Source organism: Theropithecus gelada, chromosome 11 (assembly GCF_003255815.1).
Source record: "Theropithecus gelada isolate Dixy chromosome 11, Tgel_1.0, whole genome shotgun sequence".
NCBI lineage: Eukaryota > Metazoa > Chordata > Mammalia > Primates > Cercopithecidae > Theropithecus > Theropithecus gelada.
Window position 1 is genome coordinate 16083065 of NC_037679.1, and position 27049 is coordinate 16110113.

The following is a 27049-nucleotide window of genomic DNA, read 5'->3' on the forward strand; positions in this document are numbered from 1 at the left end:
TTGAACACCCACCCTTTATTTGAGCCACATCTCAGATGATGTCCCTGGCCTAGAGGAGCAGGGTACTTGGAGTCCAGGGTCCTTAGCAGCTCTTCCCCTGCAACTTCCCCTCTTTGCCGCTACGACGGGTTAGGGATGAGGCCAGGAAAAGGTGTGTACAGTTGTGCTGTGATGAGACAGGTTAGTCAGTAATTCACTAAGGGCCAGAGGTAGAAGCAGACCCTCTAGCTTGTGCACATGAGATGGCCTGAATATATCCACCACAGGCACAACTTGTGGACTCTCTCAAAATCCCAGAGGGGTACTGGCGAGGGCAGGGCAGGGCTAGGGTCATATGTGACACTGGGTGGAGATACCAATGAAGAGTGGAAGGATGACAGCATTCTATGTCCTGCCATGTCCTGCAGCCAGGAGACAGCTGGAGAAAACCCCACAGAGCAAGGAACAAGAGGCCCTCAGAGCCTGGGGAAGAAATGGACTAAACCAGGAGGACTGAACTAGAGCTGGTTTAAGCTGTGAGATGCTAGGATGGCTCCTCATGGGTTAGGGGAATCCAGGATGGCTTGTGCCCCTCAGAGGCCGAAACAACCCAGACTCTGACAGCGCTGAACTGGCAGAAGGGAAAGGGCTAGGAGAGAAGAGGCAGGGCTGGGGAGGGGAGGACTGGTAGCAGAACTCCAGCTTCTCCCACAGTGATGGAGCTAATTCCAACCCTGTAATACAGGTGGGGAAACTGAGTCCCTATTGGTTTCAGGGGATGAAAACACACACTCGGGCTCCAGAAAAGAGGCAGAGACAGGAAAGAGGAGGAGGAAGGAAGAGACAGAAGAGTAAAAGAGGAGGGGAGTGCCTTCCCTTCCTCGAACTCCAGTCCATCCACATCATGGGCACATTGAGGACAGGGGTGAGGGCCCTAGCCCTTCCCCTCTCCCACCACCCACAGCCCAGGGAGCTGACAGTGCCTTTAGCCCTGTGAAGGGAAATGCAGGATAGGGAGCAGCAGCTGCATGTTCTCCTGAAATTGCTTCTGAAAATGACCACTTCACTGGGAAAGTGACGACAATTTGGGCCCTGGGAGCAGGAGATGAGATGGAAAGCGGGGGCGATGAGGCGCAGGTCACCACCCCCCTCTCGGCCAGATAGGCCCTTCTCGGCCTGATTCTGAGAAGTCAAGGATGGGGAGAGCTGTTGGGGGGTGGGAGAAGGCTGGTCAGAACCTGAGTTACCCCTATTCTGAACAGAGCCACTCTTCTCCCAAACAAGGCAGGCTCTAGCCCCTCACCCGCCTGAAAACAGATGATTCCTCAGGTCCTATCTTAGCTTAGAGCAGGGTGTGCCAGAAGCAAGTGGCTTGTGCTCGGAGAGCAGATTAATCTGCAGGCAGGAAGAGAAGTTAATCAGTTCTCCCTGGCCAGCATGATAGCCGGGCCGTGAGCTGCCTGCAGATGGAAGTCAAGTGGAGGGAGACCCCAGTCTCAAGGCACAGTGAGTTCAGGGAAGGAAGTGGGAAGAGGTAGGCAAGGTAGAGATCTTGAAAGGAGGAAGAGACAGCCAGAGACAAAAACAAAGGCAGCCCCTGGTAAGCTCTCACAGACCACAGATCTAAATTTTACTGTGAATATATGAGCAGCTTGTTCCCCAAAGGTAGAGGCCAGGATGGTGAGAGGCTGAGACAAGACAGAATCTATGAGAAAATAGATATGAGGGGGAGTAGAAAAATATTTACAGCATTTTACAAAATATTACATATTGATATCAGTCAGAGCCCACAGAAACAGGGACAATGAGACGGTGTGAGATAGTTGGGAGGGTGAGAAAAAGATAATGACGATGATGCAGGAAAAATAAAGGAAGAGGAGAGGAAAGGGCCAGGTCACAGGGATGGGAGGGTCTTGATGAGGGAGCCTCCCAGTGAAGGGCCACCTGCTGCAGGCCCCAGCTGTGGGACAGCGACGAGCAAGATAACTGTTGGCAGCAGTTTGGCATCTCGGGTGTGTGAGAAGGAAGGGGGTGTTGGGGAGGCTGGTGTGATGCAGCCCTGTGTTGTGTGTGGGAGTAGAGGGGGTGATGGCGCTCTCCCACGTTCAGGAGACCCTGCATTCCGCAGCACTCCTAGCATACATAAGCCCTCCAGCCTTGGGCCACTTTTCAGGCTAAATCGCCAAAGGATCCCAGTTTCTGCCAAGATAGGGATGCTCACTTCTTCCCTCCAGGGACACACTTAATGAATCAGTCCACTGGCCACCTGAGACCTAAGCCCCATCCTTAACTCCCCCCGCAGCCCCTCCACCCATCACAGTCTCTCTAAACACCCCCCAGAGCTCAGCCGGTCAAGGAGCCCGGAGACAATTTCCCTTCTTTTCCTTTCTCATTACCTCACTAGCTGGCTCCAAGGAGCTTGAGGAGGAAAAAGGGCATGGGGGCAGGGGTCTAAGTACACCTGGGTGAAAAGATAGGGGGAACAGGGACCCACCCACCCTGACTGAACCTTTCCAAGCCACATGTTTTATTAGTGAGCAAAGAGGCTGAGGGTTGGAGGAAGCTACTTTTGGAGGAGAGAACAGGAAGGGTTTGGGACAAGGGTCCTCTTCAAGGGTAGTTTAATCCCCAAGCCATGCCCCACGATCAGAGGGGTTAGAGACCCTCCCACACAGGAGGGCAGAGGGGGTTAATGCTGGTTTGGGAGGAAGCAGCTGCAGTCTCTGCATGGCGCCCCCTCCTCACTGCACTGTCACCTCCAGGCAACGACTCCCCTTCTTCTTGCAGTGTAGCTTGCTGTTGTCACCACCTACGGGGCCCTGGATGACCTTGACAGCCACACTGTTCTCTTTGAACCTCATTGAGAACCTGGAGAGGGAACAGAAAAACCAAATCTAGTGCCCATCCCCTCATCCCGACTCCCGCATTTCCATGATGGCTCCCCTATCATGTGAGTCAGAGGGCTTGAGGCCCCAAGAACCTTGGTGGGGGCCTGAGAAACACCTCCAAGCCCCACCCTGCTCTGCCCTACATGCTTCGCTTTCTGATCCCGGTCACAATGACCATTAGCCTGGCTGTCTACCCTAAGCCGCCCTTCACCCCCAACTCATGGCCTCACTTCTCAGTCACGGTAACTGCAAGCTGCCTCTGTGTGGCATCCAGCACAGCCCGGTATATTTTGGTCAGCAGTTCAATCACATGCTCGCTGACCAGCAGGAAGTCCCCCTTGGAGCCCACCGATGACATCTTAGGAAGAGGGAAAAATAGCAGGAAAGGGATTCATTTTTTCTCTCCAGCAGCACCTGAGGGACATCAAAGGCCCAGAGCGAAAGGTCTGGTCCCCATCACCTCCAGCCTTCCCCAGCTCTGGGATGCATACCGCCTTCTCCAGTCCAAGGCCTGCCCCACCCAGCTCTGATACCTCACTCAGATGCAAGCTAAAGAGCCCATCCTTGAAGCTGGTGACTGACACCCCAGCCACATTGTCTAGCCCAATGACAATTTTGGCCTGGGACTTCTTGGTGTCTGTGAGAATCACATGGCCCTTGGTCAGGAGGAGAATCCGAGAAGAAGTCTAGGGACGGAACAGGAAAGGGTAAGGAAAGGCAGGATTAATTGCCCCCACTCCACCTGGCAGGGCGCAAACACAGCCTGCCATCCACTCTGCAGATGCCAGAAAACAGCTCTGCAGTAGCTGTGGGAGGAGTTCAGCCTGCAGACCCTTACCTTGCCATTGCCACGATTGACCTTCTTCACGGCCTCTGCCATCAGAACAGGCCCTTCCTCCCCACCTTTCAGCTTCTGCAGCTTGGGGTTCCCTTGCAGCCCAATGTAGTCACCACAGAATGGAATGGGGACACTGAGAACACATGGGAGGTGTGCAGCGGAGACAAGCCCACAGGCCTCTCCCCACCCCCAGAGTTCCCATTCGAGTCCTCCTGGGCCCTTCCCCCACATCCATGTATCCTCTGTCAGTGTCCACAGAGCACAGTCTGGGACCAAGACATCAGCACCACCTGGAGAGTTGTTAGAAAGGCAAATTTTGGTCCCCACCCCAAGACCTGCTGGATCAGAGACTCTGAGGAGGGACATAGCACCTGGGGATGACAATCCTGCCAGGTGATTCTGAGGCAGGCTCAAGTTTGAGAAGCACTGCTTGATGGAACTGGCTGTGCAGGGTCTGGGAGGCCCTCACCTCTGGGGATATGAAGCCTTCTTGCCCTTGAAGAGTTCACTGGCACAGAGCTTTTCCCTCAGGATCTCTACCTGCTTCGGGGACAGCTGATCCCGGAACCTCTTGCACTGTGAGGAAGAAGGAACAGGAGCTAAAATCATGGAGTGGGAGGGCAGGGCTGGGGAGGGAGGTGAGAAACATCGACTAGAAGACCCTAGGAGAGGAGAGAGACTGAGGAAAAAGGACAGGCACTAGACACCTCAGGGAGAGGCTAGGGCTGGAGGACCATTGAGGAGGAGTGCAGAAACCGAGGGAGGCTGGGGTAGGGAATGGACACCATCAAATAAAAGCACCAGGAGGGCTCTATGCTCAGCTCTCAGGGCAAGGCTTAGACCCAGACAGGTGCTGAATAAGCATTTCCTGAATAAAAGAACAAATTACATGATGCTAAGTGAAATAAGCCAGACACAAAAGGACAAATACGATATGATTCCTACTTATATGAGGCACCTAGAAAAGTGAAATGCATAGAAACAAAGTAGATTATAGGATATCAGGGGCTAGGGGAATGGGAGAATAGGGGGTTATTGCATAATGGGTACAGAGTTTCAGTTTGGGGTGATGAAAAATGTGTATGGAGATGGATGGCAGTGATGGCTGCAGAACAACATGAATGTCGCTCATGCCACTGAACTATACACTTAAACACCGTTAAAATGGTAGATTGTATGTTATGTACATATTACCACAATTTTTTTAATGAGAAAAAAATAGAAGAGGGAGGCAAAAGAGGAAAATCAGGGTGAGGGGGAAAAAAAGATGAAATGAGAGGAGGGGTGCCTGGGATCCACTTGCCTTCCACTGGTAGAAGAGTTGCTGCAGCTCCTGATTCGCTGTGCTGAGGCACTTGTAGGGGGCGGCTGGCCATGTCTTGTCCAAGATGTTTGTGGATGGCAAATTGTTCTTCAGCCCCAGTAGGAATTTCTGTACCTGGTTTGGGAGCAGGGGGATTGGGAGTAGAGTGATGAGAAGAAACACTTCCTGACAGGCACACTGGCACCCAGATCCTGCCACTTCAAAGGAGGAGATTAACCCACAGTGAGAAGCAAGGGGTGGAGCTGAAGAGATGGAAGGGAGTCACCTCCTGGATCTTTTTCAGCGTGAGGTGCAAGCTTGAGGCCGGGAGGTAAGAGCATGAATAGGAGACTGGAGGGAGAGAAAGATTAGTTCCAACCAGAGACCTGCTACCCAGGGCAGTGAGGTAAGAGGAACCAATATGAAAGCTGGTTTCAAAGTTTTGCTCCTGTAGCTTTCTATTCCCTCTGTTCACAATTACCTACGGGTGGCAGCCACTGTCTGTGTCGGCTGTTGGCTAGGTACCAAATTTCCCCTCCTCTCAAATCAGTCAAGTCCAAACATGTCAGTCTCCATTCAAAGGAAGAAGGAACAAATAAAGGAGCAAAGGAGAAAGAGCAAATGAAGGTTCAGGGAGGCAATGAAGAGGCCCAGAACTTCAGAGCCCCCATTCCTCTCTTAAGCTTTGGGATCCAGACCCTCGAACAACAAAGAGGGACTATAAGCAAATGTGTCTCATGTCTGAATGAGTAATAGTCAGGGTCCTAACCACGGTCAAAAATCCAATCAGTGGAGGTCAGTTACAATTTGCTCCAGCCTCTGTCCAAGATCCCATGCTCTTCTTCCTTCTCTCTGGCCTTTCCCAAGGTTTCACTGGAAGTGCTTTTCTCTCCCTGCTTTCCTCCCTGACACTTAGACCTCAGCCTCATGTCGTAGGACCTCTGCATTCCCCGGGCACATCACCCAGACAGGACTCTTTCCCATGCCCCTACCCAGCCCACACATGATCACTGTGTGCCTTGGCTCAACTCTGCCAACCTGGGAGATCAGCTCAAAGCCCTCCCTGATTCCCCAAGCCCCAGATTGCCTCTCCTTTCTTTGAAGCCCCACAGCAATTTGCCTACACTCATCTTTGTACTATAGTTATTTGCATGGAAAACAGCTCCCTTTTCTAGACACTGAGTCCTTATAAGGCAGGATCCCAGGTCTCACATTTTTTTTCACTATTCAACATTTTTTGAGTGTCCACTTAGTGCCTGGCACTGTTCTAGGTATTGGGACATAACAGTCAACAAAGTCTTCATTTTCACTGGATTTACATTCTACTATAGGGTGGAGAAGGGGACCAACTACACAAGCAAATAAATATAGAGGGTGATGTCAGATAATGGCATCTGCTGTGATGCAAAGAAGTAGACCCTGAGGCAGGAATGACTGGCAGCATATTCCAGAGACATTAAAAAGCCAGGGTGTGCAAAAATTAGCTGGGCATGGTGGTGCATGCCTGTACTCCCAGCTACTCTAGAGGCTGAGACAGGAGAATCGCTTGAACCCGGGAGGCGGAGGTTGCAGCGAGCCGAGATAGCACTACTGCACTCCAGCCTGGGTGACGGAGCAAGACTCTGTCTAAAAACAAAAGAAAGGGTGACCGGAATCACTTGAGCAGGAAAAAAGGATCAGACAGTAGGTCGGGGCAGATCATGATGGGCCTTGTAGGCTGTGGTAAGGAGTGAAATGGAACACCATTGGAGAATTCATGCAGAAGAGTAGCATAATATGATGTTTTTAAAATTCAATATAGCTTATTATTTTGAAAGTTTTTTTAACTTACAGAAAAGTTGAAAAAAGATACAATTAACATCTGTATACTGTATGCTCCTCATCGAAATTCACCAACTGATAATGTTAACACCTTGCACTATCTGTGTACTCTAACACATATACACATGTGTGCATATAAATACATGCATATACACATTTACACAAATCCTTGCCACCCTACCATCCTAAACTAGGTTATAGATACCATGACATTTTACCCTAAAACATCAGCATGCCTCTCCCAAGAACTGGAACATTCTCTTACATGATCATAACTCCATCATCACACCTAAGAAAATCAACATCATTCATCCAACAGTGATCCACACTCAGATTTCTCTACATGTCCTTTACAAACTTATAAACATGTCCTTTTAAGCTTTGTTTTATTTTTCCTTTTCCAGGATCCAGTGAAGCTTCATCCATGACTGTTTAGTCTCCCCCAATCTAGAATGACTGTTTAGTCTCCCCCAATCTAGAATGAGGATTCTTAAGTTTTTGTTTTTGTCTCTTTTTTGGAGACAGGGTTTTGCTCTGTCACCCAGGCTGGAGTGCAGTGCCACCATCACAGCTCACTGCAGCCTTGCCCTCCCAGGTTCAAGTGATCCTTCCACCTCAGCCTTCCAAGTAGCTGGGACTACAGGTACGAGCCACCACACTCACCTAATTTTTAAAATTTTTTTGTAGTGTCTAGGTCTCACTATGTTGCCCAGACTGGTCACAAATTCCTGGGCTCAAGCAATATTCCCGCCTCAGCCTCCCGAAGTGCCAGGATTACAGGAGTGAGTCACCTTGCCTGGCCAAGGTTTTACATCCCATAGAGCACCTAGCAACCTGTTTGTTTATGGCACAGAATTACTGAAGATATAAAAAATGACTTGATTTTTGGCACTTCTAAATGTCTGAAATTTTTATGAAAATGTTTTACTAAGATATCAGGTTAAAAAATTAAAATAGAAAGAGGCAGAACACAGTATATTGCTGTAACTGCAGGAACTATCCAAGCTCATTGTAGCTTCCACTACAGGTCTGGTGGGTTTGGTGGGTTTGGGATCTGGGTCTGGAAAGGCCTCCACGACTGGAGTCCCCAGTCCCTGGTCTGATTTTATTTATTAATAATTCAAAAAACATGCCTAAGCATCTGTCATAATCCCCTTTGTTCCAATTAATGTGGAGCCTCTGAAGGCTTTCTTCTTTTCATTGTTTTTTTCTAGATTAGAAAGTTCTGCCCTTTCCTATGCAGCCCTCCTGCTCCCAGGTCTGCCGAGGGACACGGGTTGCCCAGGCCTCTATTGATGAGGGGCAGTCTTTGGCAGTGGTTAAAAGCTCTAGAGTCAAATAATTTATAACCCAGCTTTACCACTTACAGCTGTGGAACCCCTGGCAAGTTATTTAACTTCCCTGAGCCTTGGCTTTTTAACTATAAAATGGGAGAAAGAAAAGAGCCTACCTCACAGGGTTGGTGAAAGTTTTAGAGTCAATGCACGTAAAGAGCTTAATGCATAGTAGATGTTCAAAATGGGTAAGGCCGGGTGCAGTGGCTCACGCCTGTAATCCCAGCACTTTGGGAGGCCAAGGCGAGCGGATCGCTTGAGCTCAGGAGTTTGAGACCAGCCTGGGCAACATGGTGAAACCACATCTTTACCAAAAACACAAAAAATTAGCCAGGCGTGGTGGCATGTGCCTGTGGTCTCAGCTACTGGGGAGGCTGAGGCTGAAGGACGGCTTGAGCCCAGGAGATGGAGGTTGCAGTGAGCCGAGATCATGCTTACTGCATTTCCAGCCTGGGCGACACAGCAAGATTCCATCTCAAAAAAAAAAAAAAATAGGCTGGGTGCAGTGGCTCACACCGGTAATCCTAGCACTTAGGGAGGTCGAGATGGGCAGATCACTTGAGGTCAGGAGTTTAAGACCAGCCTGGCCAACATGGTGAAACTCTGTCTCTACTAAAAATACAAAAATTAGCTGGGCATGGTGGTGCATGCCTGTAATCCCAGCTCAGGAGGCTGAGGCAGGATAATCGCTTGAACCTGGGAAGCGGAGGTTGCAGTGAGCCAAGATCACACCATTTACTCCAGCCTGGGCGACAAGAGTGAAACTCTGTCTCAAAAAGTAAATAAATAAATAAATAAATAACAAATGATAATGGATACTAGCGTTAGTTACAGTCAAGGCAGTGGCAAATTGGAATAGTCAGAAACACTGGGGGGATCAGTGCCCAGTGGCTGCAGACTTCTATGGGGGTGTGATTTATTGAGACCCTGGTCTAAACCCAGCAGCTTCTGGGTTGACAATTAGTAGCTGCCTGACAATATACAGATGAAAGAAAGGAGGAAGAATGGCAGTCAGGAGGTAACAGCAAAATCAGATTACAAGTCTCAGGTGTGTAGCAAGAAGCATGTATGGTGGGAAGGCAGTTACTCTGGCACCAGCACAAGAGGTGAACAGGCAACTGAAGAGACCTGGAAGATGGAAATTCCCTGGGGACGGGAAAAGAACGAGCAAATGAAGTCTCAGGAAGGCAAAAAAGAGGCCCAGAGCTTCAGAGCCCCCATTCCTCTCTTGAGCTGAGGGATCCAGACTCTCAAACAACAAAGAGGGGCTGCAAGCAAACATGTCTTATGTCTGAATGAGCACAGTCAGGGTCCTAACTATGGTCAAAAACCCAGTCAGCAGAGGTCGGTTACAATTTGCTCCAGCCTCTGTCCAAGATCCCATGCTCTTCCTCCTCTCTGGCCTTTCCCAAGGTTTCATTGGAAGTGCTTCTCCCTCCCTGGTTTCCTCCCTGACACTTCTCAGAAGCACTATTGCTATCCGACTGATGTCTCCAGAAGTTACTCTTCTCTGTCCCTGTTTTTCTCCCCCTGGGAACTGCCTGTAAGTTTGAATGTGTAGGCCTTCCAGGTAGGTCTTCCCACCCAGCCTGACCCACGTCCTCCAGAATTAGGATAGGTCCTTCCTGAGATTTACTTTCTGACTTGCCAACAATAGTTTCAGAGGAAGTAGAAGGAAGACACAATTCCCCCACTTTCACCCCAGCCGTAAAATGTATCTTGGGAGGTTGGGCTAGTTAATATGCAGATCACTCTACTCTTCAATGAGGCTTAGCCTCTTCAACTGTTGTTAAACATCCAGCCCCAAGCTCTTCACAAGCCTATTTGACCATAGACCAGATGATGGGTGTGCTGAGACCCCTTCCTGCCACAAGGTTGCCTGGAGTGTCCACTCATGCCAAAATGCTATCTGATTCTGCCCCTGAGTACAAGGCACTGGGGCCTGGTCCCTACAGGTAGCTGCCCTCTTCTCCTAGGACTTAACTACATGCAGACTGAGGAAACTCTTGGGGGAAAGCTTTGGGTTGCCTCTTCTCAAACCCCTCTCCCAAACCTGTGCCTCCCTGCTCCATCCCTAACATCCACCCTAACCCATACCACTTACCATGCTCTTGTAGATGAAATCTGCCAAGGTGAGGGCAGCCTCTGACCGGAAATATTTGCGATAATTCTTTCGGGCCTGGCAGAAAAGTACAAAAAAGTAGCCAAAGTGAAGATAGGCAGATTCTGGAAGAGGTTCTACTATTTTTTAACCACACAAAGACCTGAGTAAGATAAAGAGCTGAGACTGTAGCTGGAAGGAGGTAGTAAAGTCAGACAAGTTGGCAGTGAGGACACTTAGAGCAGAAGGCAAAGTTCTGCTGCCAAGTTAGGCATCTACACACCCAGACACCTACACAGGTCTCCCCTATGGGCCTCTCACTCCCAGATACCCACCCACACATGGACGGACTGATACACAGAAGTACAGCCTGGGTGCAGACAGGACTAGCTCTCTGCTGCTCTAGCCAGCAGGTGGCACAATCCAGGAGGAACAATGTGAGGAAGCCTCTCTTCCACTCTCCATTACCTTCCACCCTCTCACAAAGGCCTGGATCAATAACACGGATGCCTTTATCTTCCCATAGTGTTTCTTTTGCTGTAGAAAACATGGGAGTTGTTAGAAAAACATCATCTCCTGAGCCACCTTCCATCCTCCCTATTAGAGTGAACACAGTCGGATTTTGGGGGTGACCATACCACATTTCCCCGAAACCAAGCAGAGATGAGGATCTGACTCTTTCGCATCAGCTGGTAGTGGGTGCGGCAGCGCCAGCCTCGGTAAATCTTCTGAATGAGTGTGGCCAGCTGCTGGAGTCTCAGGCGCCTCTGTTCTTCGAGGTAGAAAAGCTGTGGAGAGGTGGAAGAGACTGGCTCAGGGGAACAGTACTGTCCTCTCCTATACCCCACAGTACTTAGGCTTCCCAACTAGGCCTTATTTGATCATTCCTTTGTCTTCTTAGTTCATTTATTTATTCATTCAGTAAACAAGGATCTACTGAACTCTAACTTTGTAGCTAGATGTTGATCACTCCGACCCTCAAGGGCTCTGCCTCAGGCAGAGGCACTTAGAGCCTTGCAGCACCGAGCTCCCCAGACTCAGGGCAGTGTAGGAACCCAACAGTTCAGTTCCCAGGGATACGGTTCCTACAGACAGGAAGCTTCCCATCTACTATCCATTCCAGGTTATACATGCTCCCACCCCCTCCAGCCTTTCTCAAGTGGGCTTTCACTCTTCCACCTTCCACCCTCACCAAATGCAAGTGCACTCTCTAACTCACAGTCTTGGGGCTTCTAATGAATATCTTTGTCTTGCCAAAGGCCAGCTCCCCCGAGGACATGCTCAGCTCCCCCAGGACCTTCTCGACACCTTCCCTATGGAAGCAGATGACAGAAAGCTGCAGAGGGGTATCTCAAGAGAGAGTCCTCTTCCACCTTTCCCCTAATCCTTTCAGCCTCCAAGAAGTGATCATTCAATTCATTCTTCCAAGTATCCATTCACCCAGCTTCAGCAGATGTGCACTGCACCTCCAGGTCTCTTCCTCCAGAGATGCTTTCTGCACTGCCCTTTCCTGATGCCCAGTCTCCCCATGGGGTCTTACCGGTCTCCCCCATTCCAGTGAGGCCAGGTGCTCCGGCTCAGCAATCGGTACCTCTCCAGGAAGGGCCCGTAACCCTGGCGGTGGGCATAGCCTGCCCGTCGCACCCGCACATTCTCCAGCAGTCCCAGGTACCGAGCCTGGGTTGCCACCAGGTCTGAAGAGAACTGACCTCGCTGCTGATGCTCATTGGGCTTTATGCACCTGGTGGGAGGCAGCGTAAGGCACAGGCTTCAGGAGTTGACACCATTGACAGTGTAATCCATCATGTTCCCCTATGCTGCACACAGTCCACTTCATTGAAAATTTTCAAAGAAAGTAGACACACTGGCCTCCCCAGTTTCACTCACTTCTATGTATTCCCTACTGAATCTGATGCTTTCTCACTGGGATTCTCAGCTCCTTATCCGACTGTTTTCTGTGAGGAAAGGACCTCTGATATCCTGATTCCAGAAGCCTCCCACACAGACATGTTGTATAGCACATGGACCCTGCACATGCCATCACATATGTAGCATGTTCCCCTGCATGCCAGCATGTCACCTGATGTAGTTGGGGTTCTTGGAATACAGGTTCTTCATGAGGATGGCCACAGAACTCTTGAACTGGGCCCCAGCAGTTGGGGGGCGTTTGAGAGATGCCTGCTTAGGATTGCCCTCAGGAAACAAGGACCGAAGGAGGGGGTGCTGGGCCTTCCACATGGCCTGTGACAGGTCTCGGAAGAGTAGGTCATTATTCTTGTCAATAAAGTTGGTCACATTGTATGTCACCTGTAAAGGAGCAGCTATCGGTTTGGAGACCCCACAACCTTGTCCCAGCACTTGGCCCTCCCAGTCTCATTGTGAAGTATTCCAGACTCTCACCTTCCCCGGGTTCCTCCCCCATTGCCTTCAGCCTGGGCTTGGGCCCTAATCTCTGCCCTCCAGCCCTGCCATTTCACCTTGCCCGCATAGTGGCAGATGCGAAAGCAGCTGAGGCCCATGGTGTGGTCATATTGACGCTGGGCATTCTGGGTGACTTTGCTCTCATAGTGGCCATGCTTGGAGAAGAGCTGGTTCAGCTTTGCTAGGAAAGTGGAGTCACTGACCACCCCAGGCCGCAGGCATTCCTCATCCAACATGGCCAGGATACCTCGCTGATTCTGGGCCAGGGGAACAAAAGAAGGCCAACCTAAATCTGGTCCTCCAAGATGTCCACGTTCTCACTGCTGCCCCCTTTCTCCATTCTTATCTTCTGCCTTCTTTACTGTCCCTACCAAGTGGGGAGTCACGGAGAGAGACAGGGGAAGGATGTTCAGGCAGTCTGGAAGAGGAAGTCCCACAGATAAGAGAATGATAACTCACATGCTCAATGAGGTTACAAATGATGCCATTATCAAAGTAGTCCACCTTTGTCCACGGTATGCCCTGGTCAGGGGAAACAATTACAGGGAACAGGTCCAAGACAAGCCTCCAGAGACCTCACCAGATCCAGCCTTTCACCCACCCAACAAAGGACATCAGAAAGTCCCATAATTCAGAGGGGTCCTTGGTATGATTTCTATTTATGTCCCCATCCCTCCAAGGTTGGTGGAGAATTTGTGGGGTGGGTAGACAGACACACGGAAGGAACTGGAGTAGCAGTGACAGAGGGTGAGACAATGCAGAGATCCCTGTAGGTGGTGTAGGGTGGAGAGGGAAGTGTAACATGTTGAGTGAAGATTAGGATAGAGATTTCCCATGTGGGAGTGGGGAAGGATCCATGTGTATGTGGAACAGCGGCCACACTACTCTGTGCTCTTTAAAACCACAGCATGTGAGTGAGAGTTTATCATCAAACAACAAGGCTAATTTGATACATCTTCAAAGATCTACATCCGTGATTCTCAAACTTCAGTGTGCATCACAATCACCTGGAGGGCTGTTAAAATACAGATTGCTGGGTCCCACTCCCCAAGTTTCTGATTCAACAGGTCTGGGATGTGGGCCTGGAATCTGTATTTCCAACATGTTTCCAAGTGATTTTGATGCTGCTGGTCCAGGACCACCCTTTAGGAACCACTTTATCTACATGAGACTTTTAGACTATATAATGTTTTGAAAAGCAAGAATGGTGCAAAAGCAGAAGACCCAAAGATAATTGTTCTCTACTTTGGGGACTTGCTGGGCATCAGGTCTACAGACAGGACAGCTCCTGACCCCACCCAAGGGTCAGATGCTCTAGGCTGGGACATTCTCAAGTATGGCTGGGAAGCATAGGTCTTTCTTTCCTCCCTCTATCACAGGTCTTTAGAGAAAACAGAACTAAATTAAGTTGCCCTCCCACTTCATCCCCCATATACCTTCCCCAACCAGTTAAAGGAATTATGATATCCTTAAAATACTATGTTGTTGTAAAAAAGCATCCTTACATACTGATATGGAAAGATCTTGTTATGCGATGACGACAAGGTACAGAACAGAGAGTATTTACTGCCATTTGTATAGATTTTATGGGGAAATATATTTACAAATTTGCTTGCATATGCGTAAGAGACTTCTGGAAGGAGGCCCATGTTGGTTGCCTCTGAGTGGGGAGGAGAACTAGGAGGCTAGGGGCAGAAGCAGGAGGGAACGTTTCCTTATATATTTTTTAAGCTTTTTGAATTTTGAAGCATGGGAATGTATTATGTATTTGATCATTTAAATCGTTAAAATTAAAACACACAAAACAACTAAAAAAACTTTTTCACACATTGTGACCACATTGCCTGAAATTCTGTTACAAATGATTCCTGAGAGCTCACAAGGGAACATCCCTGGGAGGGTTTTGATGAGTGAGACTCTCAGCCATTCACACTTTGAAGGGAATGAGCTCAGTCAGAGAGCTTTTCTAACACCTAGCCATAGAAATTGGAGCCATGTGGCATTTTTGGTAAGGAAGTCTGGGATCATGGTGTTACAAGAAAGGACAGCAACTGTAGCTAGGGCCCGGGGGAGACCAAGGACTCTGAGATGTTAGAGAAGGGCACAGAAAGAGATGTGGTTGGGCCAAGTCCAGGAGAAATGTCCTTTTTATATTTGGCTCACAGTCTGCCATAGGCCAAGCACAGCTGTCACTTCCCTCTTGTCAGGACTTTCCACACGTGCACCCTGGGAGGCCAGGGAAATGCAGAATGGAGAGCAGAGGATTAGGGCTACTTGGTAATGCTGGAATGATCTACTCTGCAAGGGAAACATTTTGTCCTCTGTGTTCCCATCTGGGGATGACTTAGAGGAAATTGTGATCAAGAAGAAAGGAAGCTCTGGCATATGCCTAGAAGTTGTTTAAGAGGGGAAAGTAGAAAAGACTTAGTTTACTTCTCTCTCATATTCCTCTTGCTCTTCTTTCAAGGTCATCTCTATGAACACCTGCTGCAGCTTCTCATTGCAGTAGTTGATCACAAATTGCTCAAAGCTATTATCCTGAGAGAGGGAGCACAGGTTAGAGAGCTCACGCCAAGACTTTCTCCCTCTCAGCCCTACCTCCCCCCACTCGCATCCCCCCTGTGAGCCTGTCCACCTCTAATCCTAGGGGAGCAGGGTTCTGAGGTGAGGCACTCTCACCTCTAATATCTCAAAACCGTAGATATCAAGGACTCCCATTACCTTCTTCTTTTCCCCGATGCCCACCTGAAGAGGACAGAAAGATAAATCTGAGGACAGGCCCCCTCTGCACACCAGGCCAGGTCCTTCTGGAGCAGATGGGGTTGGAGTAGGGGGCAAACAGAACTAGAAAGAGCTTTGCCAAACTGGAAAGGAATTGTTGTGATTTTACTCTTGCTCCTCCATACACTAGAGAACAAAACAAAGAGGGAGGCAAGAAGGAAAAGGAAGATACAGATAGATTCCAGGATGGTGCTACAATGGTACCAGGTAGAAAGACAATAAAACCTCTCAGGACAATAACCATCTCTTACATTTGTAGAGCATTTTACAAAAGATTCCATGTCTTTATTTATCATAATCTTATAAGGTGCTTTTATTGCCATTTTACAGATGAAAAAGTCAAATTTCAGAAGGATAGGTACTTACCCAAGCCTAGACTCAAATCCCTTCTTATTCTACTACCTTTCAGTAATAGCTTCTAAATAGATGGCACTTCCATGTGGATAATTTGTTAATAACAACTTTACTGAATATAATTCACATACCACATATAATTCAGTGGCTTTTTAGTATATTCAATAGGTTGTACAACCATCACCACTACCTAATTTCAGAACATTTTCATCACCCCGCAAAAGAAATCCTATACCCATTATTAGTCACTCCCCATACCCCTATCTCCCCCAGCCCTTGGCAGTCATTGATCTACTTCCCATCTCTATGAATTTGCCTATTCTGGACATTTCATATGAATGGAATCAAACAAAATGTGGTCTTTTGTGACAAGCTTCTTTCACTCAGCATAATGTTTTCAAGGCTCATCAATCTTTTTTTTTTTTTTTTTTTTTTTTTTTTTAGACGGAGTCTCGCTCTGTTGCCCAGGCTGGAGTGCAGTGGCCGGATCTCAGCTCACTGCAAGCTCCACCTCCCGGGTTCACGCCATTCTCCTGCCTCAGCCTCCCGACTAGCTGGGACTAGAGGCGCCCGCCACCATGCCCGGCTAGTTTTTTGTATTTTTTTAGTAGAGACGGGGTTTCACCATGTTAGCCAGGATGGTCTCGATCTCCTGACCTCGTGATCCGCCCATCTCGGCCTCCCAAAGTGCTGGGATTACAGGCGTGAGCCACCGCACCCAGCCCAAGGCTCATCAATCGTGAAGCGTGTATCAGTACTTCATTCTTTTTATGGACAAATAACATTCTTTTGTACAGATACACCACATTTTATCTCTTCATCAGCTGATGGACAGTTGGGCTGTTTCTACTTTTTGGCTATTACAAATAAGGCTTCTATGAACATTTGTGTACAAATTTTAGCTGAGGACATCTAATTTCAGTTTTCTTGGGTATATACCTAGGAGTGGGAATTGTGGTATCATATAGTAACTATTTACATAATTTATCTGATCCTCATTAAACCCTGTGAAGCAGGTAGGCATGCATTAGTGTTTCTTAGTTTTTTATTTAATTTACTTTTTTTCATAAAATATAGAGTTGGGGTCTCACTATATTGCCCAGGCTGGTCTTGAACTACTGAGCTCAAGCGATCCTCCCACCTCAGCCTCCCAAAGTCCTGGGATTATAGGCATGGGCCACCACGCCCAGCATATTAAAGTTTCTTAGTGGGCGTTTCCAAATCAGGACACTGAGGCCCAGAATCTTTGTGATATTGAAAGTCCACATGACTTTCAATTAAGTAAGTAGATGATAGATCCAGATTGTCTAACTCAAAAGCCCGTGATGTTTCCATGACAACACACTGTTGGAAGGAACTGTACCCTCCCATCATCCTCCCTACTCTGCTCATCTCAGAAACCAAGGTATAGGGCTAGTGACAGGGCAAGAAGGTGAGGCAGACAGGAGAGCATGGAGAAAGGAGAGCGGCCACTTGCCTTGATGCTCTCATTGATTCGATTCACTATCCAGTCGAAGAGGCGGCTGTAGACATTCTTAGCCAGGGCATCCCGAGCATACTGAGCCTGTGGATGAGGCCCAGCTGGTTAGGGCGGCATCACAGAACAAGGTCAAATCAACCCCCTCCACTCCAGTGAGCCCCTTACCTGCATGACATTCAGTGCAGTGACCACCTTTTCCTTGGCTGTTTCCATGGTCCTCGAGCACAAAGCTCTCTCTAGTTCTTCTGAATTCAAGCCCACAGTCTCCCCAATCTCCCGAACACCTGGGGTAATGAGAAAGTACAGCATGTCCTTAGAGGCAGTTTTCTCTCAGGGGAGGGAGTGCGATCTGATAAGTGAAACTGCCTGAGAGACTGGTGTCCTGGGGTCTCACTGGAGAAGTCATTGCAGCCAACCCAGAACATGGCCCTGGAGGAATCTCAGGGAGTTGGGGGGCAGGAGAAAGGGGATCTGGGCATTTTGCATGTATCATCTACTTTAATATGAGAATCTCCTGAATTAGGTGTGATTATCCCCATTCTGCAGAAGGATCAACTCAGACTCAGAGAATTTCCAGACCTAGATATATCAAATTTCAAAAGCTCATTCCCATATGCTTCATCGGGAGCTCTCAGTGAGTCTGTTTAGGGGAGAACTTGGGAGTGGGCTGAGTGGGACTGCATCAGGGTGAGATCAATTATGCTAGAGATGGCAGAAGGACACGACTTGCAGTAGGAGATTAAGGATCTGGGTAGGGGCTCCAGCAGGCTGGGATGCAGACCTCTCCCATCACGGATGCCACTTGCTGGTGTCCCATTGGCCTGGAACTCATCAGCTACCAACACGTTCCCCAGCTTTAGCACCATGGATGTCACCTCTAGCACTTGTTGAATCTCCTCCTCCGAGAACCCAATCACTGCCATTGCACTCTTAGGCAGAAAGCAGAAATCAAAAGCTGAACTGTTAGTGCCAGTCCAATGAGAATAGAGGATGACCTAAAGGCCCAAGCCTGCCCTACCCCGGGCACCCACCTGTACAGCCCTGAAGCTGGAGGCGTCGTCCAAGCCATCCACTCTGGATACTTCCTGATTCAGATAGGCATAGCCAGTTGTATCCCGCTCGAGCTTCAGGGCCTCTGGGAGGGCCAGTGTTGGGGAAGAGGGTTAGTACCCAAGGCTCTCTGGAGCCCTCCAGCCTTGACACCTCACAGCCCTTGCCCTAATGGATTCATTCATTTATTCAAAGGAGTCATTTTTGTTTTGGGTTCTTCCCCTGCCTCGTTTGATTTGGGATCATTAATTCCTGTGATGACAGAATAATTTTTTGTTGTTGTTGAGACAGGGTCTCACTCCATCACACAGGCTGGAGGGTAGTAGTGCAATCTCGGCTCACTGCAAGCTCCACTTCCCAGGTTCAAGTGATTCTCGTGCCTCAGCCTCCTGTGTAGCTGGGACTACAGGTGAGTGCCACCACGCCTGGCTAATTTTGGTATTTTTAGTAGAGATGGGATTTCTCCATGTTGGCCAGGCTGGTCTCGACTCCTGGACTCCACCTGCCTCAGCCGCTCAAAGTGCTAGGATTACAGGCATGAGTCACTGCACTCGGCCTGATAAACTAAAATTTTAAGTACACTTTTAAGTAGTGTTTAGGGTTTTGATGCTCATATTGGTTGGGTTTTCCCCCAACTTTTATGAAACAAAACCCTCATTTTACTCTTCTCCCTATCCTCAGGGTTCTAAATAATAAAAATAAACAAGCAACCCTTCCATCCTACGCAAGTGCCTCTGGAGGGTGAAGGAAAGGGGAGAAGGGTAAGCTCATATCTCCTGCCTGCCCCCAGCCTCAACTGTCGGCCTGGGTTGCTCATTCATTGTTTGAACACCAAATACCAATAAAGTGGCAGGTAGCATGTTCCCCGACCCTGACACCTCTTCTGAAAAGTTTTCTCTGATGCTGAGGCACTGAGCCAAATGACTCTCTTGCATTCCCCACTGGTGAATATATATCCCAGCCCATATCATATGGGCTAGGTTTTGTTTTTTTCTGTCTCTCCCACAAATGAGCAACTTGTGTGTTGGGACTGTGTTTCTCATCTCCATATTCTGTGTGCCTTTCTGGCATGCAGGAACTTTTCTTTTTAATAAACGAATCAAGTGAATTATCAAAGCTGTTTCCCTAGGATGGGAGGGATTGGGTTAATCATGGAGTTTGAGGGATGTCAATTATCTGGTATGCAAATGATCTGAGAATCAGGGAGCGTCCTTCAAACTATAAGCTAATGGTAGCTCCCCCGGCACACAAATTTTGAAACAAGAGCCTGCTAAGGAGGGGTATCTGGAGAGAGAATGAGTCAGAAAGTCTGGGGATGATGATACCTGGGAGACCTCATCTAGAGTTGATTTAAACCAACAAGTGACAGACCAACCAGAACAAGACACTAATGCCCATGATGCAGACAAGTTGAACACAACCAAAACTATTAAGCCAGGAATGAGCATGAGATCTGCAGGTGTTCCTGAAGATCATAGAGATCTCCAAGAGTGGAAAAGGAGATAGCACAGGTCTAGCATAGAATCACCAGAAACCAAAGAGACATTCTTGGGGGCCAGACACCCACAGTGCTCACAGCCAGAGGGGAGAATGGGAGGCAAACTCCAGTAGGCTTAAAGTCCACCAGACCCTCCAGTGATGCCCACCCAGAGCCACTTCAGGCCAGTACAGCATCCAGTCTGTAATGGACCCTTCCCCAGACCAAGCCAAGGGGCTGCAGGTCTTCTGCTCTTATAGCCTGCTGCACAGGCCTGATGGCCCCGATCACACCATATTACAATGGATCTGCTCACACACCTGTTATCCCTAGAAGATTATAAGTTCTTCGAGGACAGGGTCATGTCTCACTCAAATCTGTATCCCTAGAGGCTAGCATAATATTCGATCATAGGTGTTCAAGAGATGTTGAATGAATGAATGAATGAATGAATGAATGAATGAATGAATGAATGAAAATCAGGAACACGGTCCTAGGTGAGGCAAATGTAGACCCAGGACAGCTTCAACTGGAGCTCACTGAAAGTTCCTGAACACTTACAACATTCTGCCTGCTTCCCTGTTTTAATTAAATCCCCTTAAGTTGAAGGTAGGAAGGAAAGTAGATAGAGACAACTGTTTCATATTTGAAGCCAGCTCAGGAAAAGCAGAACCCAGGCAGGAAAGAGGAACAAGAACAGTGAAGAGGCAAGAAGGCATATCCCTAGCAATAAAACCCCAGAAAAAGAAGATAACACAGGGGTAAAGGAATTTGTTCCCAACAATGAGTGGGTGAGGCTCAGAATGGGAAATGCAGCAAGGAAAATCTGGGAGGTTCAAGGGAAGAGGGCTACAGGGGCCCAGAGGGAACAGGGGTTCTGGGACTGAATGGAGGTTGGGGACTTTGCCATGTGTCACTCATGAGAACACTTTCCCCATGCAGACACATACTCAGCAGCTGTGCATCTGCTCCAGCCAGCAGCTGATAGAAGATGTGGAAGTTCCTTTCTCCTTTGAGCTGCTTCACTACTCGGGATTTCTCAAGCAGATCTGGCAGAGAATTAGAAAATAACATCCTGAGGGCCTGGGAGATGCCGTAGCTTCCCTCTAACTCTGCCCCCATCACTGGCATTCCTAGTGGTTGGGAAGTCTCCTTGATATTTAACATTCTGTCTTTCTACAGGAACAGATTAGCAGAAAGGGCCATGTGAGGCAGGTAGAAGACAGGTGAGTAGAACTGGGGAGACACATACAGTTTGTGATGACACCACCGAGGGGGAATCCCTTGAAGTCAAATTCAATATCCATGTACTTTCCCTTCAGAGAGAGACCAGAGAGAGAAAGACTTAGCTTCTTCCTCTTCTCACCACCCTTCCCGGGAGGGGTCTGTGCCACATTCTTCCCTCTCAAGCCCCCACATCATGTCCTCCCAGGTGGGGAGACATTTACTCACAAATCGGGAGGAATTGTTGTTGCGAATGGTCTTGGCATTGCCAAAAGCTACAAAGATGAGGAGGGGAGAAGTGAAACTCTAGAGAATGGAAAGGAGGAAGGGCTTCCAGTCCTCATGACAATCTCGGATTTTTTGGGGCTGAACAAAAGAGGTGATTTTGCAGCACTGGGGAAGAGGGTCTAGGGTTTAGTGATTCTGGAGGTTAGGTGGAGGGTGGAGAGGGCAGAGAGCAGAATTCTCACCCTCCAGCACTGGATTAGACTGCAGCAGCTGCTCCTTCACAGAGTTCACCTGCTCTCCTTTCCCACAGATGGCAGCCACATAAGACATCACCAGCTTGCTGGCCTCTGTGCAGGAGAAACACTCTCGTGGGTCCCTACCCAGGACCAGCCCATCCCCTCATCTCCTTAACTTCCCTCACCCCAGCACCTCACCACCCCTTGGAGTCAGATAAAGTGGGAAGGAAGTTCTGTGGGGTAAAGGTTCAGGTCTAGGTCTGGCTTGGAAAGAGACAAGGAGGCAGTTCCAGAGGTGACTCCATGTGTTCCCCCAGCCAGGGGCCTCACCAGTCTTGCCCGATCCACTCTCGCCTGTGATGAGGATACACTGGTCTCGGTCCCTGTCCCTCAGTGACTGGTACGCCACATTTGCCAATGCGTAGCTTGTGGGGAGGAAGTGGGCAATGACTATTGTGGAACCAGTTCAAGACACCATCTTTCACTCAATCTCCAGCATGCAGGTTCATCCACTCTCTCTACTTGGGGCAGACTGGGCAAGATGTGACAGGCCTTGGAAGGGGCCTCCAGAAGGCCAGGGAAGGAAGCGGCAGCTGGAGAAGCCCCTTCAGGGGAAGGGACAAAGGAAATTAGGATGACTCAGTGTCAAGAAGCTGGGGCCCTGTCAGTCTTCCCTTGGTCCCCCTACTCACATATGGGGCTTCAGCTCATAGAAAGTATAGTCTCGATATTTGGCGATGAACTCTGGCCCATAGATGGGAAGCTGCTGATAGGGATTCACCGAGATCACCACATTCCCAATGTAGGTCTGGAGTCAGGAGGAAGGTGAAGGGAATGAGCTGGAGGGTGAGGTGGGTGCCTGTGACCTCTCCAGCCACATATCCACAGCCAGAGGCACCCATATGACACTCACATAAATCTCCTTGCTTTCATAGCGAAGCTGAAGATTCTTGAGCAGGGATTCCTCCACCAAGGGTTCCAGGAGGACAAGATCCTCCACCCCCACAGAACCGTCCAGGAGAGGCATGTCCAGAGGGGCCACTGATCCTGGAGATAAGAGGCACAGTTTGCTGATGTCCACTCAGCTTTAGGGACCAATAACTGTTTGAGGGGAGGATGGCAGAAGGACGAAAACAGCCTTCCTCTCTTCCTACCCTGGCCCTAAAGAGAGCCCCCCAACCTTCTGCTGAGAGTTTCAGCCTCCCTTAGCTTGGGCTGGTCCAGAGGCCTCTCCTAGGTTGGGGGGATCCTCTGGGTTACAGTTGGATACCTACAGAGGTAGGGCAGGGGCGGGACAGGAACACCTGCCTCTGACCACCAGGGGAAGGCAGGCACCCAGTGGGCTACAACTGGGGAAGCGGAGTTGTGACTGAAGGAGAGAGGGCTGAGGAGGAAAGTGTAAGTGAAGACTTGCGCTGCCGCCAGGTACAGAAAGCCCTCTCTCTCCTGCACTGGGCCCTGGCCAGGGTCCAGACTCCCTATCTCCCCTCAGTGCTTCTTCTCAACACTTTACTTCTCACAGCCCCTATTAAAGACACCCAACCTACCCATACCCATTTCAGAAGTTCTTCCAAAGGTCTCTCCTCCCCTGGCATTGCTACAGTGAGCTTCATTTTTAAAATGGGAACTGGACAAGGCAGAATTATAGAGGACAGAGGCAGGAGTTCCTCCATAAGAGACTGGAATTTCCCAAAGAAAATGAAAGTGGGGTTTGCTTCCACAACAAACAGGCAGTTGTCAGGACCTCTGGATGTGTTACATGTCTGTCTCTATTTTTCCATCTCCAGCTTTTACACCCACTCCTATAAGCTTCTGGCATGGACTTTGCCCCAGATGGACACACCCAGCTTCTTGGGGAAGTGGGCAAGGAGGAGCAGAGTTGGAACTACAGGGAGGGTGGTGGGGCTTGGCCCCCACACAGTAGGCACATAGCATGTGTTCCCTAAGGAGGAAACCCGGCCCTCCTCAGTCTTTCCTGTGAGACTGAGTAGGCAGAGTGGCCAGGCACAGGACAGAATTATTAGTACAATGGTCAATGCCACTCCCAAACAGGAATGAAAGAGACACATTGTCCTACGCTATTGCATCTCTGAACCCGGGTCGGAGAGGGGAGAAAGCAGGAATGGAAGTGGGGCAAGAAGGGGCACAGGCTTCCTTCTCCCTTCACTTAGCTTTCCCCAAGCTCTAGGAAAAGAAAGCACTTGTCACTTCTCAGAAGGACACAACTGAGGAAGTAATATCAATAATAGTCTCTAGGAATCATGCAGCGTTTACCATGAACTGGGCACGGCTCTAAGCACTGTACAAACACTAATTCATTTAGTGCTTACAATATCCCCACGAAGTAGATACTATTTTTGTATTTTCTAGATTTTACAAAAAGTTAAGTCCTTTAACTAACTTGGCAGGGAAGGGTGAGAAGCAGAAGGTGGGTCGGGAGCAGGCATCTTCTTTGGATTTAGATTTGAAGGGAGTGGGAATGCGACTGGTTGAGGGTGGTGAAGGGCAAAAGACAACAGGCCCCTGATGGGGCACCTCAAGGTGTTAAAGAGAAGCAGTGACAGGTCAAGGCAGGACTCACCCAACACTGGAACTAGGGTATAACTTCACTGTCCTTTGGAGAATGGTGGATGAAATCTCAATTTGACAGGAATGGGGCATAGGAGTCCCGGCCCCGGGATGGAGAGGTGGTTTAATGGGAGCTGTCCATGGTGCAGGGAAGCCGGGAAAGAGGCTGGCCTCCTTTTGCCAGTGTCCACTCTTCTGATCTTCCCTTTTGCTGCCTCTTCCAGCCCAGGCTCCCTGTGCCAGTCAAACCAGGAGAGGCCGGAGATGGCTGATCAGCACAAAGTCCAGACTGTTCCTGCTGAGGGTGTGGCTCACTTAACCCTTCACAGGCCTGAAGCCCCAGAGGGAGACACTCAAGCTCCCTCTAGGTAGGAAAGGGTATCTGGCTGGCATTAGCTGAGAGTCTTAACTAAAGGAGGGTTCTTGCTCCATTGTCTCCCAAATTTGGAAACGAAAGCTGGAAGAATGGAATTTATAGCCAAGGAAAATATTTCCCAAAGAGAAGTCAGGAATTTTGTCAAGGGCAGGTAGGGCCCAGTGCGGTTGCTCATGGCTGTACTCCCAGCACTTTGGGAGGCCAAGGCGGGAGGATCACTTGAACCCAGGAGTTCAAGACCAGCCTGGGCAACATGGAGAGACACGTCTTTACAAAAGTCTTCCTAGCAAAAAAACAGTACCTCCCTCATACCTAATCTTCCTATCTTATTGGGAGTCAGGGGATGTTAACGAGATTACTTGGAGAGCTAAGCAGACAAAATCCCCAAATTCTTCTCCACTTCCCTTCCCCCATGAATCAGACCCCATCATAGGGACCCAAAGATTAAAGTGATTAGTAATAATACCTTATATGTATATAGATGTCCCAGTTTCATTAAACTCCCCCGTCATTGCCTCACTGAATAGCACCACCCTGAGGAAGGCAATACAGATACATTAAAATGGAAAGCTACGGACAAACACCAGACTCAGAGAGGTTATACAATGTGCCCACAGTTCCACACTAGTGCATGGCAGAACCAGGAACAGAATGCAGCTCCCTAACCCTAAGTTTGCCATAAGTTGCAGCCCAAGTTCTGATGTTTCTCATTTTAATTCTTCAGCACTAGGATACTAAGACCCTGAGCTGCTGTAATAGCTCCCTCTGATAGATAAGTACCCCCTCATCCAGCCAGGAAAATTCCTAAAAGCAGCAAGTCCTCTCTGCCTACCACCCTCTCTCCCAGGCATGCACAAAGAACAAATTAGGTAATTATAGTAACTTAACTGAAGAGACTTGATTCTCCAACTCTCAGCTATGACTGCTTGGTGCAAGGTCCAAATTCTATTGCTCTCACAGAAGCAGTCTGCATAAGCCTGGCCCATCAGCAGTTCTATTATCAACCTGCCTTTACATAATTTATTGATCTACTACATATATTTGAAGGTGGAGGGGGGCAAGGAAAAGAGAGAAAGCTGAGTGGAAGTGACATCAAAACATAATGCTCTGTGTAAGTGGAGCAGTATCCATGTCCTAGAGGCAGAAGTGACAAATATCCCCTATTTCCCTGTGGAGGAAACCGATCCAGAGTGAGAAAACCACTTTTCCAGGGTCATACCACTGCAAACCTGGCAGAGCTGGCACCAAAACCCAAGTCTCATGCTCTCTAGGCCAGGAATCTGCAGCTATGTGGGGTTTACCTGCATGTCCACCCATTCAGTCAACTGAGTGCCTACTATGTGCTTACTCATGAGCAAAGTGACTCTAAAATGAGATGGCATTCTCCAGTGTAAGAACAATGACATGAATATCACAGCTAGGGCAACCAACTATACTGATCTGCCTGTGGGACACAGCAGAGTTCTCTGGACATGGGAATATGAGTGTTAAAACTTGGAAAGTCCCAGCAAACTGGAGCCAGTGGGTCACCCTAAATTAACAAGATATGAAATACACATCCAAGTCAGCTGGGATTTTCTAATCTCCTGCTTTCTAGGCAAAACTGAAGCAACCAGAGCTTATTAGTCTTCCTCTACTCTGACTCCTAAATCACCTTCCTTTTTCCCCCATTAACATTTCTAGACCTTGGAGGGGCAAGAGGGAACTTTTTGGGGTTACAGAAATGGTCTATATCCTGATTGTGGTAGTGGTTATACAACTGTCTCCATTTGTCAAAACTCAGCAAATTTGTACACTTAAAACTGGTGAATTCTATTGTTATGTAAATTGTACTTCAACAAAGTGGCAAAAAAAAAAAAAAAAAAAAAATTCTAGGCTGGTTATGGTGACTTACGCCTGTAATCCTAACACTTTGGGAGGCCGAGGCAAGCCAATCACTTGAGGCCAGGAGCTCGAAACCAGCCTGGTCAATATGGTGAAAGCCCGTCTCTACTAAAAATACAAAAAAGATTAGCTGGGCATGGTGGCGGGTGCCTGTAATCCCAGCTACTCATGAGGCTGAGGCAGGAGAATCGCTTGAACCTGGGCAGTGGAAGTTGCAGTGAGCCGAGATCACACCATCGCACTCCAGCCTGGGCAACAAAAGCAAAACAGTCTCAAAAAAAAAAAAAAAAAAAAAAAAAAAAAAAATTTAAAATTCTAAATCATTTGGTGCTGATTTCTGACAAATTGGGAGGGCAGCAATCTGATTAAGCCAACTCACTCATTAATCCTCCCACAGACACTAACTTTTAAAAAGATGTTACACAATAAAAAGGCAGATATTTTCAGATATGCTGAGGAAGATATTTGGTGGTAGAGGGTCTTCTTGGCTCTCATAAACTATCTGGTATTAATAACATTTATCATACTTAGACTGGACTAAGATGTGCCAGGTAACAAGCTAAGTGCTTTACATCATTGCTATTCAAAATGAAGTCCAAAGACCAGCATTATCTGATCACCTGGGAGCTTACTAGAAATCCAGAGTCTTCAGGAGGATTAATTGGGAGGTCTGCTTGAGCCCAAGAGTTCCAGGCTGCACTGAGCT

The 27049-nt window shown here is 48.5% G+C and overlaps 2 protein-coding genes across 4 annotated transcripts in view; both read right to left on the reverse strand.

Moving 5' to 3' along the window:
* The window catches only part of TAC3 (tachykinin 3), a 20626-nt gene extending 17777 nt beyond the window's left edge, over nucleotides 1-2849 (reverse strand). The window contains exon 1 of the mRNA XM_025403328.1: nucleotides 2736-2849. The gene's annotated coding sequence lies outside the window, so the exon portion shown is untranslated. The remainder of the gene's footprint in view (nucleotides 1-2735) is intronic.
* MYO1A (myosin IA) lies at nucleotides 2487-24972 on the reverse strand. 3 transcript variants are annotated; one of them, XM_025403324.1, is made up of 29 exons: nucleotides 24926-24972; nucleotides 24097-24317; nucleotides 22429-22562; nucleotides 22208-22323; nucleotides 21846-21940; nucleotides 21522-21626; nucleotides 21280-21326; nucleotides 21080-21143; nucleotides 20778-20876; nucleotides 18332-18435; nucleotides 18082-18229; nucleotides 17466-17584; nucleotides 17298-17384; nucleotides 15365-15430; nucleotides 15119-15223; nucleotides 13145-13207; nucleotides 12742-12942; nucleotides 12345-12571; nucleotides 11805-12005; nucleotides 11484-11577; nucleotides 10903-11052; nucleotides 10733-10801; nucleotides 10268-10342; nucleotides 5009-5143; nucleotides 4175-4281; nucleotides 3706-3838; nucleotides 3401-3553; nucleotides 3098-3225; nucleotides 2487-2847 (listed from the first exon to the last, which is right to left on the reverse strand). In XM_025403324.1, the coding sequence occupies exons 3-29, from the start codon at nucleotides 22540-22542 to the stop codon at nucleotides 2721-2723; spliced, it is 3132 nt and encodes a 1043-aa protein (XP_025259109.1). In that variant the 5' UTR covers nucleotides 22543-22562; nucleotides 24097-24317; nucleotides 24926-24972; the 3' UTR covers nucleotides 2487-2720. The 3 variants fall into 3 exon arrangements, with proteins under 3 accessions (XP_025259109.1, XP_025259110.1, XP_025259111.1); XM_025403325.1 differs by lacking the exon at nucleotides 24926-24972 and having other exon boundaries at nucleotides 24097-24334; XM_025403326.1 differs by lacking the exons at nucleotides 21280-21326; nucleotides 22208-22323; nucleotides 22429-22562; nucleotides 24097-24317; nucleotides 24926-24972 and having other exon boundaries at nucleotides 2584-2847; nucleotides 21846-22049.
* Between the last annotated feature and the right edge of the window lie 2077 nt (nucleotides 24973-27049).

What these genes read in the sequence shown, in the direction of transcription:
- MYO1A (XM_025403324.1), bottom strand. Translation starts at nt 22,542, where the DNA reads ATGCCTCTCCTGGACGGTTCTGTGGGGGTGGAGGATCTTGTCCTCCTG. An exon ending in TGGCATCCGTGATGGGAGAG is followed by an intron (nt 17,585 to 18,081) that starts GTCTGCATCCCA and finishes TCATTACCCCAG; the next exon opens with GTGTTCGGGAGATTGGGGAG. An exon ending in TCTGCCACTATGCGGGCAAG is followed by an intron (nt 12,572 to 12,741) that starts GTGAAATGGCAG and finishes GCTCCTTTACAG; the next exon opens with GTGACATACAATGTGACCAA.